At 50.5% G+C, this 13,511-nt stretch overlaps 1 protein-coding gene and 1 long non-coding RNA gene across 32 annotated transcripts in view; both read right to left on the bottom strand.

Moving 5' to 3' along the window:
- Window positions 1–13,511, bottom strand: part of CD44 (CD44 molecule (Indian blood group)) — a 91,964-nt gene that overhangs the window by 53,108 nt on the left and 25,345 nt on the right. For all 31 annotated transcript variants that reach the window (XM_045484938.1, XM_045484939.1, XM_045484944.1 and 28 more), the window contains exon 2: window positions 2,033–2,198. In XM_045484938.1, coding sequence (XP_045340894.1) covers window positions 2,033–2,198 — 166 coding nt within the window. The remainder of the gene's footprint in view (window positions 1–2,032; window positions 2,199–13,511) is intronic.
- Window positions 2,399–12,307, bottom strand: LOC123601587. The gene is made up of 3 exons (XR_006714177.1): window positions 3,613–12,307; window positions 2,745–3,360; window positions 2,399–2,505 (listed from the first exon to the last, which is right to left on the bottom strand). It is a non-coding gene; the product is annotated as an uncharacterized LOC123601587 (long non-coding RNA).

Below are 13,511 nucleotides of genomic sequence, written 5' to 3'. Positions count from 1 at the left end.
CCCTTGCAGTCCGCCCTTGGGGAGGGTCATTAAATTCTGGCCCTGGGCTCAGGCGAAGAAGCAGGACTGGGATCTGGACTCCTCCCCACGCACACAATGTGGCCCTGGGGCCACTTCTTGAGCCTCGGCACTTCTCCGAGCCTCAGTGGCTTCATCCAGACACTGGAGTAATAGGATCGACCCAGGGTGCAGTCTGAGCATTGAGGGGACGTGGGCGAGTGGGGAGCAGGGCGCCCAACCATTAAGTGCGCAACAGTTCGCCAGTGGGAGTGGGAAGAACCTCCCTCTGTGTTTCCTAAGTATGTCTTGCCTGTATTTCACAATCAAAATTCAGCTTCGTAAGTCTACTTTTTTAGGCTACTGGCCTAGCCAGGGCTGTATTTAAACAATTAGCCTGGGGGAACAGAATAAATGGATCTGCTAATTGGCCTTCCTTCATTGCAGCCTACAGCTGGGGTTTGGGAGTCAGCGAAGCTTCTTCCTTCCTCCGCTTTCCCATTCTCCCAGACCTCGCTCAGAGCACGCACAGATGTCTGCGCACATCTGCCCTTTCTGTCAGAGCAGTACTGCTCCGTAGCACTGTCTGCGGTAATGGAAATGTTCTATCATTGGCGTTGCCCAATAGAGCAGGTCCCAGTCATCCGTCCTAGCTGAGCACTTGAATGTCGACAGAGCCACCGAAGCACCAGGGTTCAATGTTACTGAATTGCAGTGAGCCTGCCACACGTGGTGAGTGGCTACCTTATCGGTGCAGTTTTGGAGTCAAGACTTTCCTTTTCCTTTTCAACAGGAGAGTCTGGGCTCCCACTCCTAATGTGGGCGTTACTCGGTAGCCAAGGACGCGGACAGGCGTACTTAACTCACATCTCATGGCTTGGATAAAGACGTCTGCAGCTTGACTTTTATTTATTTATTTGTAATTTTTTTTAAACATTTATTTATTTTTGAGACAGAGAGAGACAGAGCATGAACAGGGGAGGGGCAGAGAGAAAGGGAGACACAGAATCTGAAACAGGCTCCAGGCTCTGAGCGGTCAGCACAGAGCCCGACGCGGGGCTCGAACTCACGGACCGTGAGATCATGACCTGAGCCGAAGTCGGACGCTTAACCGACCAAGCCACCCAGGCGCCCCTGCAGCTTGACTTTTAAAAAGCAGCCTGTGTTTGTACGTGTGTGTATAATGAGAAAGAGGAAGCGTGTTACCTAATGACATACATTGCAAAAACAGGGGGAAGCTGCCGGCTGGGTGGAGACTTCAGAGCGGTTGTTCGGATTACCCAGAACTCTTCTAGTGAAAACAAACCAGACCAAACCACTTCACCGTGGTTGTCACCGCTGCTAGCTTTCAATGTGTACCACTCGCCACAGGGCCATTGGAAACTCAGAAGCAGAAGGCCACTGCCTGCTGTGACCGTCCTGCAGCAGAAGGGTCCATGGAGCGCGGTGATGTCCCGCACAAGGTCTCTCCGGAGGCCTTCTGGGTCCCTCTGACCACTTCCCAATCACGTGTAATAATCTATCTTAATAATCGTCATGCTCTTTCGTTTACAGTCTCAAACCAGAGCAACGCAGAAGAGAAACAAACAAATGGGAGACAGAGAGACACAGAGAGAGAAAAAGAGAGAGAGAGAGAGAGACAGAGAGAGGGAGTTGTTTGGAAAAAAACTCTGCTTTGAGCCACGTCTGCAGAGCCAGGACTCCACCAGGCACGTATTTATTTTAAACACTGTTATTTGGTTTACGTTTTCTTGTGGTTCCGACAATGATATTGCACGCTTCTTCAAAGCCGGGAGAGTGCTGTGGAAGCACTTTAGGCAAGAGGATTCCAACCCTTGACCTTTAATGGCCTCCTCCGGGCAACCCTACTCTGATTCACAAAGGTGTCTTTAGCCTGCTTTCAATTCCAGTTGTCCTGCAGGTTCCAGGTTGAGTTGCCCAAATTAACGGGTGGGGCCGACCCTTCAGACAACCATCCATCAGCCGTCAGGGAGGAGCCTCCGGGTTCTAAGCCCCGCCCCCTCTCGCCTCTCACCTGCAGGTCTCAAACCCGATGCTCAGGGCTGCCTCCATCTCGGTCATGGTGGGCAGGGTGCTGTTGAAAGCCTTGCAGAGGTCAGCAGCCTCCGTCTTCGAGATGCTGTAGCGACCGTTTTTCTCCACGTGGAACACACCCGCGTATCGGCAGGTTATATTCAAATCTGTGGATGAAACAGAAATGTTAGATACTTCTGCATACATTACTGCGAAGGGTAAGAAGTTTGTTTTAGGGTAGATTCGTTAAAAAGACTCATTTAAGGGGCGCCTGGGTGGCTCAGTCGGTTAAGCATCCGACTCTTGGTTTTGGCTCAGGTCACGATCTCATGGTTCGTGGCTTTGAACCCCACGTCGGGCTCTGCGCTGAAGGTGTGGAGCCTGCTTGGGGTTCTCTCTCTCTCTCTCTCTCTCTCTCTCTCGCTCTCGCTCTCAAAATAAATAAACTTTAAAAAAAAGACTCACTTAAAAAACCTCTACTGGGGGCGCCTGGGTGGCGCAGTCGGTTAAGCGTCCGACTTCAGCCAGGTCACGATCTCGCGGTCCGTGAGTTCGAGCCCCGCGTCAGGCTCTGGGCTGACGGCTCAGAGCCTGGAGCCTGTTTCCGATTCTGTGTCTCCCTCTCTCTCTGCCCCTCCCCCGTTCATGCTCTGTCTCTCTCTGTCCCAAAAATAAATAAACGTTGAAAAAAAAAACAACAACAAAAAAAAAACCTCTACTGGCCAGAGTCTTCCACATTCACATGGCCTTCCAAAGCCCCACACGTTCAGCTCAACGCTGAGATCAGACACAGTAAAGCAGGGTCACTCTACTTTCTCTCCATCAATTGCTTTACAACCAAGTTTTTAAAAAGCACAGGATTTATTTCTGATTATGAAAGTCATATAACTTGTAGAAACCCGACAAAATTCAGGGAAGTAAGGAAGGAAAAGCAAGGCCACCAACTATCGCCAACACTTTAAATATTTTGCTGTATCTTCTTTCAGTTTTCTGAGTGTGTGTGTGTGTGTGTGTGTGCACTCATGTGGGTGTGTCTACTTATGTACTTACATAGTAAAAATGGTACTAAATATACAGTTTTTGATTTGATGGTCTTTTTTTCCACTTAATCTCATACTATGAGCATTTCCCCCCAATCATGTGATATTCATTGTTCCCATAACTTAACAACCTCGATGGCTTCTGGTCGTACCCAGAATAAATGTCCTTATCATGGCTGATAAGACCTACACGAGCTGGCTCCTGTCTCCCTCTCTAACCTTTTGTAGCTCACTCTGCTCCAGCCATAAGGCTTGCCTTCAGTTCCTTTGGAACTGAGCCCTTTGCCACCTTAGAATACTTTTTTTTTTTTTTTTTTTTTTTTAAATTTTTTTTTTCAACGTTTATTTATTTTTGGGACAGAGAGAGACAGAGCATGAACGGGGGAGGGGCAGAGAGAGAGGGAGACACAGAATCGGAAACAGGCTCCAGGCTCTGAGCCGTCAGCCCAGAGCCCGACGCGGGGCTCGAACTCCCGGACCGCGAGATCGTGACCTGGCTGAAGTCGGACGCTTAACCGACTGCGCCACCCAGGCGCCCCACCTTAGAATACTTTTATCTGCCACCCCCTCTGTCTGGAATGTTCTGTCCTTAGATCATGGCATTTTTGGTTTGGCTTCACGTCACCCCCTCACTTCCCTCAACACTGTCATCCAGCCCACGGTGTCTCCCTCACTCACCCTGCTTTTGTGCCTCCACAGCAACTTGTTTATTTATTTTTGCATTTAATTATTATCCATCCACCCTTCCTGTGATGGAGGCTCCAAAAAAAGCAAGGCCTTTTCCCTGTTTATAGTGTTTCTCTAATTCTCACAACGGTGTGCCAGAGAGTAGATGTTCAACCAATATTTACTGAATGAATAAATGACTCACTAAAATTTCCTAAGAAACACACTTTCAACATGTTGACAGATAAGGCCAAGATCAGTTGCTGGCTCCCAAGAGTCAGTGGCATTCAAAATAGAGGCCCAATGGCTACCAGCTGCTTAAAGAATTATTTAACCCAAGAGCTTCTGTGCATTTGGCAGACGTGAACCTAAAATCTCAAGAAGGAGTTGAAAAGTTATCTGATTCTACCCGATCCTGTGTAACTATCTCAGAAGGCTTCTATCCCCTTAGGAGAAAACTCATTATTTTTCTAGGACTGTTATTATCCCCGGTCTGCACTTTAGGAAACTCCAACGCGGAAAGGTTAAGTCATTGTAGCTGTCCTGGTGAAGCGTACTTCCTTGAGCCTCGAGGGCTGTCCTTTCCTGAGGAAGCTTACCTTCCTCTGGGCCTACTGCATGGTGGCCCGCGTGCCAGGCCAGGCACCACATCGTTAGTCAGGGGCCAGGTGTGGCTTCAGACAACACTGACTTTAACTCAGACGCCATCTCTCACTTGGCCTGCTCCAGAGGTGGTCAGAAGATTCTGCACGTTCATTCATGAGAAAGTTGAGGCTCAGAGACGTAAGTGGCCCCAGGAAGCAGGCATTTCTGTCTGGAGCCTGTAGCTGACTTCCTGAATCTCAGTTGCTTTGGTCTGCAGTTCTGAGCCAGTAGCCCGGGGTCGGGGTGGGGGGCGGGGCGGGGAGGCCTGTTCCTGCAGAGTCCCCCCGCGCCCCCAGCACCTTTGGGGTTCCGTGTTACATTATCTTCCGCAGACCCCGAGAGGTGAATTGTATGCATGTCTGTAGTGTTTATAGGCGAAGAAACCGAAGCTCAGGAAATGGAAACACCTTCCCAAAGTCGCCCAGCTATTACACGGCAGGGCCGGAGTCCCAGCTCAGGTCTGTGTCACCCAAACCCACCCTCCAAACCGCTTCGCTGTGTGCCCTGGGATTCCTTCGTGTCACTAGAGTGAATCTGCGCTCTAAGGGGGAGAGGCACGCCTAAACGACGACTACGTAAGGACTAAGATAGATCAGTGTTACTGAGCTGGATGGACAGGAAGCGCTTTCTCCTTTCTGAGCAGGAAGCAGGTGCTAACCACCGGCGAACAGTGTCTGGAACCATAACATTTCTGTATGAGCTTTCCTGAGCCTGAAAATACTAAAAGAAGAAACAAGAAATGGAGCTTTGAAAAGACATCCACCGATATCAATTGCTTCTCTCTCTCTCTCTCTCTCTCTCTCTCTGTATCATTAGCACGTAGGTGCTGCTTAATAGCATCAGAACTAAGTGGACTGGAGAAATGTGTTTTTGTGTGATTAATTTCTTCCTGGGTCGACTGGTGTCCTTCTGGAGCCACTCGCACAACACTTGGCTGATGAGGCAAGACAGAGGAGGGAAATGCACAAGGCCCTTTTGAAATATTGTTTGTTCTCACTGACATTTTCAGCTTTGGCCTTTGTCAGCCAACGTTCGCACCGGGGAAGCTGGGGCGACAGCCCTTCCGGCAGCCTACAAAAGTAAAACACAGCCTCCCAACCGACTCCTTGGAGGTGAGGCTCCTGGGGGAGGCTTCAGCAGACGGCAGGAGGGGCGACTGCCTGGCAGCACTTGGCCAGGTGGCCCGTGTCACTCCCGGGTTAAAAATAAACCACCAAGGACGGTGGTTTGGAGCTGAATGGCAGTTTCTGTTGTATTAAAATTAATTCTAGTTTGCCACCTGGCATCCAGAACATGCAAATGCAAAAGGAACTGAGACTTTTGAATAAAATGCCTTGAGTTCCGCATGCGGCTGCCGACCCGACCTTCCAGACAACACACGCATGCGCTGTGTGTGTCCGCACGGCGGAGCGCAGGAGGTGCAGGTGGTTTTGTGCGTCTGTCCTTCCAGCCAAGACAGGAAGAAACAGGTAAACTCAGCCTTCAGTGGTCCTTGACTGGGAGGCGTTCACGGGCCTGCCACACAGTAGGGATCAGCAAAGGGCTGCCGAGAGAAGAAATTCTGTGCAGACTGGAAGTTCCACGGCTTCCATTTACCTTAATCTAACAGACAAGGTCCAGCTGCTAATCCTGATGGATTTTAGCCACCTAGGGATTGCAGAGACGGTGCCCGAAACTTCACTTCAAGCCAACTATCCCCATGAGGGCTTATAGTTCTTCCCCTCTGGGTCCGTCTTGCCTTAAAGGGACTAAGCTGTCAGGGCTGTGTATCCTTTAATGATTGATGAAGACTTTCCGACAGGCTTCCTTAACACTTATGCAAACCCAAATTATAACTCCAAAGGATACTGATAATACCGACAGCAAGGACAGTAGCAAACATGGATTGTGCACTTAGACATATGCCAGACGCTCCTCTAAACACTTTACGAGCACGAACTCATTTTGTCCTTAAAACAGCCCTACAAGGGGCGCCTGGGTGGCTCCGTCGGTCGAGCGTCCGACTTCGGCTCAGGTCACGATCTCGTGGTTTGTGGGTTCGAGCCCCCGCGTCGGGCTCTGTGCTGACCGCTTGCTCGGAGCCTGGAGCCTGCTTCAGATTCTGTTGTCGGCCTCTCCCTCTGCCCCTCCCCTGCTCACGCTCTGTCTCTCAATAATAAATGAATGTTAAAAAAGATTAAAAAAACAAACAAAGAGAACCCCCAACCCTACGAGGTAGGTGATATTATTATCCCCACTTTCCAGATACAGAAGCTGAGGTACAGAGAAGGGAGGAAACATGGCCAGGTTCACAGAGCTAGTGATGATGCAGCTGGGATTCAAATCCAACTAGTCTGGTACCGCGCACCTATCGACTTAATCACCAGGCTACTACTCCCTACCCTGATTTAGGTAACTTGTTATGACCTCCCAACTACGACTCCCAGTGCATAGCTGAGAATATTTCCAAGGTTTAAGTGAAGTTAAGAGCAAGGCTGAGGTGTGAGTAGCCATGGACCACAGGTCACCCGATGGGGCTCCAGCATCGGCGGCAGTGGCATTTAACCCACACCAGAAACACGAACCCCTGCAGAGAAGCAGCCCTTCCCAGATGTGTGTGCATCTCTCCCGAAAAACAGAGACTTCTGTGATTAGGGATCTGTTGTGACTCAAAAGGCTAACACTGAGTGGCCAATTTTATCTCTCAAACGTTTCCAACTGAAAATAAGTCAAGAATGTTTTCCGTTGAGGCCTCTGGTCTCCAATAAATTTCCTGTGTCATGTAATAAGTAAACTGTCCCAAGTCCCTCCCTCTGAGAGACCCAACAGGCAACGGTTACTGTTCAAGGCCACTTCCAGATTCAGGGAGGAGTCTCTCTGGAGGGAGAAATGCCACCCGGGCCGTCAGAACCCTCGTTACTATAGGAGGGTCAGAGAGGTCACGGAGTCATGGAGAGGGATCTCGTTGCCACAGGGGAAGAGGTAGGAGTGCCCTTCTTGTCTAACGTACTCCCTGGCACCAGACTCACATGCGGGTTGGTAGTTCAGCTTATTGAGGACCCTCCCACAGCTGGGTTCAAATCCTGACATGGTCACTCATTCCAGGTTATAAGGCTAGGTAGTTCCTTCTCCTCTCTGACACTCAGTCTTCTCCTTGACGGGTTGAAGATCCCAACCCTTCAGGGTTTGATACGGTGTTTGGACTTAATTAGAATCAATTGTATGTCATGCCTATTAAGGGCTTATCTACTTCAGCCAATTTAATTCTCGCAAAAATGCTATGAAGGAGGCACTATTGCTAACCCCGTTTTAGAGACAAGGAAACTGAGGCACAAATAGGTTCAATAACTTGCCCCCGGTCATCCAGGTGAGAAAGGCAGGGATCCGACCTCTGTGCTATACTGCCAATGAGGCAGGGTTCTGGGATACATCCATTCTTGGCATAAATCCTAGCTGACCCCTAACACCATTAATCTTACCTATATTTTCCACTAAGCCACACATCAAGGAAAATAGGTCTGTCTAGTAAAATCGGCCCAACACATGTCAAACAAAACCTTGCCAAATGAAATGGCAAGGCTGGAGACGAATAGCTTCTTGGTTTGCCCCAGTCTCTCCCCAAGTGGTAGACACATCACCCCATCTGCTGAGTCGAGCATTGTATAATGTTTCCCTAGCTTGCTGTCCTCCACACATCCACTTCCTGAGGGGCGAGTGGGAATCGGGGTGGTCACACAGCTGACCAGCGATAGAGCTGAGTGACAAGAGGTTTTCCATCCAGATTCACCAGCTGGTCTTTGGGGGCGGGGGGGGGGGGAGTGTCTATAAACCTGCGAAATCGTGTGCAAGCCTATGTGTGTATATGTATCTGTGTGTGCAGGTATGTGCATGTGTGTGTGTGTGTGTGTGTGTGTGTGTGTGTGTGTATGGAGGGTTTTGGGTGGGACAGCATCCCTAGGTTCCATTAGTTTCTCAGAGAAGTCTATATGACATCAACAGGTAAAGAATAACAAGAAACTATTATCTTCAGGGTCCCTTCAGTAACGAGAGATTCCAAGATGCTGGAATTTTGGAACTTCTTTATGACAGTAGGGACTGTAGCTCTCCCTCATCACTGTGTCCCCAGTACCCAGCACAACACCGCACAGAGTGGGCACATGTTGAACAAATGAATGAATGAATGAATGAATGAGTGGATACTCTGTCCTACCCTCAACACCACTCAGGACAAGGAGACTTGTGAGGTGCAAAAACGAAGAGCTCTCAAGTCCATCCCCCACATGACATCTCGAGACTCACCAGCTGGGCCCTGTTGAGAATTCCCTGTTGGACACTTAAAATGTCTTTAACCCGAAGCATCTGCTTCTGAGAACCTTTGCTGTTTTCCCCAGAAGCAAATGTTTCAAGAGACCGACTTTCAGTTTTGGAGCTGGCTCTGTCTAAGTTTTGTCTACAATGGGCATCCTTGTCATAGGGCCAGTTCTGAGGTCAGGTCTCCCGAGAGAGGGTGACGGCCCTTCTGTGTCCCAGGTGAAGGCGACACACAGTCATCCTGCGCCCAGAGACTCTTGGTTCTACAAACCAAAGGCAGAAGAGGATTTTTTTCTACTGATTTGGTCCCAGAGTTGGCTATGTGTCTGGGGAAGTTGCTTTTTCTTGAAGTCGGGAATAGGGCCAGTTGCTGGGACCCGATGCCTTGTGCAGTTCCCACGGCCATGCAGAGAACTGCCAGCAGCGGGCCGGCGTGCGAGGTTTTCAGCATTTGCACCTCAGAATTCATGTAATTCTCGCCACAATCCTATGTGGTTGGCACCATCATTATCCCCATTTTAGGCAGGAGGGAACTGATCCATTGAGAAGACGCGAGTAACCGGAGCTCATAAGCAGGGGCTTGGTTTCAGACTGGGCGGTCCAGTTGATTACACTGAGGTGTGACTGGCACCCTGTGCAGGGGCCAGATGCTCTGACTACAGGAAGCCACCTGTCTTCTGTGTGGTTTTTAAAGTGCGGAGAGGTGAGCCCTAAAAGAGAGCTCTGGAAAGAGGAATTTGAGCTTATGGAATATTATTATAAGATCAGAGGTCCCTTGATTCAGGGCCCTTGGCTCAAGAACCCGATAAAGCTTCCGGGAAAGCCCTCCCTAATGGAATGTCCACGCTCTCCCCGGGGAGAAGATTCGGAGGTCTCCGTGTTCACTGGATTTCCCCAACAGTGGGCCACTCACCTCTTTCTGATTCTACCCGTGCTTGCCCCATGAAACCCCTGGGAGCTGAGAATCCAACCCGAGCCATAGCCTCAGGCTTCCCTTGCCTTTTACAGCCTCTGGCCCACCAGGCGGGGCAAATGAAGAGAGGGTCTTGGGACTCAGGGTTGGCCCAGGGCTGGGACACCGGACCACAGGCTGTCCTGGTAACATTTTGAGGATGTCTTCTGCCCAGCCCAGAAATCTCAACCGACCAAACGAAAATGCCAGGCCAATCAAGCAGGAGCATGGCCCTGCAGGCCGATGGCGGCCACTTCCACGGAGCTCCTGGGAGTATAAGTGGCATGCAAGCCTCCGGGCAGTGGCAGCTGCATTTTCAGAGTGTTTATCATGAAAGAGCCAGGATTCTGTTTCTATCCTCTGATTGGCTGAGCTCGTGTCTAAAAAAAAGATGACACAACTCACAAACCCAACTGAACTGACTCTGATAGAAGCAGGGCTAGAAAAGGCCAATTTTTTTTGGAAAGCATTATGGCTCATTGGATCATCTATGTTTAAAGCCAGGTGGGGCAACAGACAGCTTCTCACCAAATTCTCTTGAGACACAAAGAGCAAACAAAATCCAGAATGGCTGAGCAGGGTCTCCCAGCCAGCTTTGAGAAAAGCGGGCCCCCGGGGTCCATAGCTGCTAGATTCCTGACTCCTACTCCAGTGCTCTTACTCCTGAATTGGTTTTATAAGAGGCCTGAGCAAGCTGTTCCCAATGAAGCCACAACCCACTGTCTTAATGGGACACGAAGAAACCATTCTGTTCTTCATTTCTTTGACGGTTTGATGTCTTCAAAGCCCACGAGTTTCCATCCAGGACTCTCCTAGCTGTGAGAGCCCCTGCCGCCACTCAGGCCCGCCAGGCCAGAAAGCTGGCAGACTTCCTGTTGCCCCCACGTCACTCTCCCCCATCCCCTGACGCCCATGTGATGGGCGCCTGGTGAAAGGATCTATTGTTCAGGATCCATTTCTGAATGAGGCCAAAATCACACTCAGTGGCCGAATCGCCTTTGGCCGCCCAGGGCAGACCATGAGTCTTGGGTGACTCAGTCTCTCCCGGAATTGCCCCGGAGGTGGGTGAGGGTTTAATGAGCAGAGAAAATAGTCATACACCATCATACCCAGAGAATTTCCTCCAGAATGTGTCCTGGGTTGCTTTCAACTGAGCTGTGCACCTCTTGGCACTCAGAAAGGAAACGCACCCCAACTTCTTGGCGCCTGGCTGTACCCCCTGACCTTTCAGCCTCTTGTCCATGGGAACATCGAGCCCATCATGGCAGCCAACACTGAACCGACAGGGGCCCATTACATCCGCTCTGTCCGAGGAGAGTCCAAAAGGATCTCTCAGCCACCACCCTGACTGACCCAATGGAGCTCTTGGGTTGTTTCCCCAGTCTGAAGGAAGACCCCACCCCTGCCTCCTCGTGGGGTGATGGGAACAGGGGAAGCCGGGGGGGGGGTGGGGGGGGTGGTGGAGGAAGCCTGTTTACGTTCCCACCCAACCCTGGATCCAACAGAGTCTTTCCAGCAAAGGACAGTGTGTGCCTCAGGACCGTCATCTCACTATACATCTCTGGAAGGTCAAGTGGTTTTTGGTGAGCGAGTCTCCGGGAAGAGAGAAAGAAAGAAACCACAATGTGTACACCTGCGCGTTGCCATGGCGATCAGGAAACACTCAGGTCTGGCCGTGAAACCTGTGTTTTCTTCTTTTTTGATCGTATCAGTTTAGCAGATTTGACTAGCACAAACCCAGGATGTGGTAAATGAAATGAAAAAGCATCTCAGGGGCCCACATGGGGCTTTTCCTGTTGCCAGTAGGAAAAAAAGGGGGGTCCCGCTTTGGTAACTAGATCGGTTTTTCCTGGTGCAGTGACAATTCCGGCGACATCACCTCATTCTCGTACAGATTTTGCTCAGGTCTGTCGCCTGTACTTTGAAGAACGGGCTGACCTTATTTAGTCCGAGGGAAGTACTCCAACGAACGCCGAGACAGACTGAGGCTGTCGCTCACAGGTGGCAGCTGCATTTCAGGGTGGTTAGTCGGTCACTGACATGCTGGAGGGCCCCCATCTGGGAGAAGGAACTGGTTCTAGCCTCAGTTCTGTTAATTATAAGCCGCGTGACCTTGAGCAATTCACTCTAGCCCCCAGCTTCACACCTCGCCTTCTTACCTCCCAGGACGAAATAAACAGTTAGGGAATACTTGGCGCTTGTGGGAGGAGAGGGGGAGGAGTGATACGCACACCTGGGAGAGTATTCAACTCTCAGATAGCTTCTCAAAAATCCGATATTAATTAAGACCACATTTGGGCTGCAAGCCCGGCAGAGCAGACAGATCAAAGCGTAAGCAAGCCTCCGTAATCTGGCCATGTGGGTGGTTTCCTTCTCCCGTTACGAAGCATTTCCACATCCCAAAGCAGCCCTGCGAGGCCCAGCGGGTAGATACCGTGGACCCATTTTACAGATGAAGAAACCAAGGAGCAAGAGATCCAGAGACTCCAAGTTCTACAGAGTTTGAATAAAACCCAGACTTCAGGTCAGGTTTCCAAGGTCTCCTCGTTCCCCCTGCCCCCTGTTATCTGTGGAGCTGTCCTTTGCATCTTGGGTTGTCATCCAGCAAAGGGGAAAGGTGAGTGCTCGGGGAGTAGAGTGATGGTTTTCAGACCGCCCCCTACCACGCTGTTTGAGGCAGAATCACAATATTTAGGACGGGTGACGGCAGAGGTGTCCCAGTGGGAGCTGGAGTGAAGAGAGGAGGGGCAGACCCTAGGCCCTCGTTCTTGCCCAGCCCCCACCCCACCCCACCAATGGCCCTGACACCCCACACCGTGCTTTCTAGGAGGCTCAGTGGAACACTCTGGAAACCAGCGCAGTACAGGCCAGTCATGGCAATGATAACCACTTAGCAGGGCCTGCAACGTGCCAGGGGCTCCAAAGCATTTGGAGCCTTAAGACGGTTAGTCGCTCCTCGTGATAGCTATGGAAACAGAGTCGGGGTGTTAAGTACTTAGCACAGGGCTCACAGCTCACAGGCTGCAGCCCAAGCGAAATGCAAATGTGTAAAAATGCTTTACAAGGGATACAGGCTTAGCGTGATTATTTTTGTATTTCCTCCCTCCGTCTCAAGAATAAAATTACCTTGCAATTTAAAATTCTCCATGAAGACTGTCCCTAGTGCTCCCCTATGGTGAGGAGGCAACAAAGTCTGAATTTCTAATCCTATTCTAGAGGGGCAGGGCTGGGTAACAGTGCACTTGGCAAGATTTATAGAGTCAGACGCTGAGGTGAGACGGTTGTCCTTCAAGATGGAAGCATCCAGATGGAGGGGAACAAGGCCGCCGCTAGGCCCACGGGGTCCAACATTACCACACAAGGCCAGTGTACCTTCAACTTTGATTTTCCTTCCTCTGGCCTATCTCTTTTAGCATCTTCTCCAGTGATAAAGGAAAGGCTCTGGAGTTTATAGAGCTGCTACTCTGAGTCAGACACCAGTCCAGGGGCCGTAAGAGATTTTACACACGTGATCCCCCGGAGCACCTTTGAGAGGTCAAGTTATCACCCCCAGTTTGCAGATGAAATAGTGAGGTTCAGAGCACAAATGACCCAACATCCCACCGTGGAAGTGGCAGGGCAGGAGTCAAGCCCGGGGAATGACACCTGGTCTCCGACGTGAGTCAGTCAAGGCCGTTCACCAAAGCCACACCTCTCTTCTTGGGGCACAAAGATTGCCACACCAGGGGCTTGAAATGCAAGGGCACTTTGGGGTGTGACTGGGACACTCAAGATCCTACAGCTCCCACTGCGGAGCCTCTGGCTGGCCGACCCAGTAATATTAACACTAATTTAGCACCTACCGTGTGCTGGGATCTGTGCTAGAAGCTTCACACTGATCGTCCCAT

Source organism: Leopardus geoffroyi, chromosome D1, assembly GCF_018350155.1.
Source record: "Leopardus geoffroyi isolate Oge1 chromosome D1, O.geoffroyi_Oge1_pat1.0, whole genome shotgun sequence".
Taxonomy (NCBI): Eukaryota; Metazoa; Chordata; class Mammalia; order Carnivora; family Felidae; genus Leopardus; species Leopardus geoffroyi.
The sequence above is the reverse complement of the archived record's forward strand: the minus strand, read 5'-3'. Positions and strand labels throughout refer to the sequence as shown.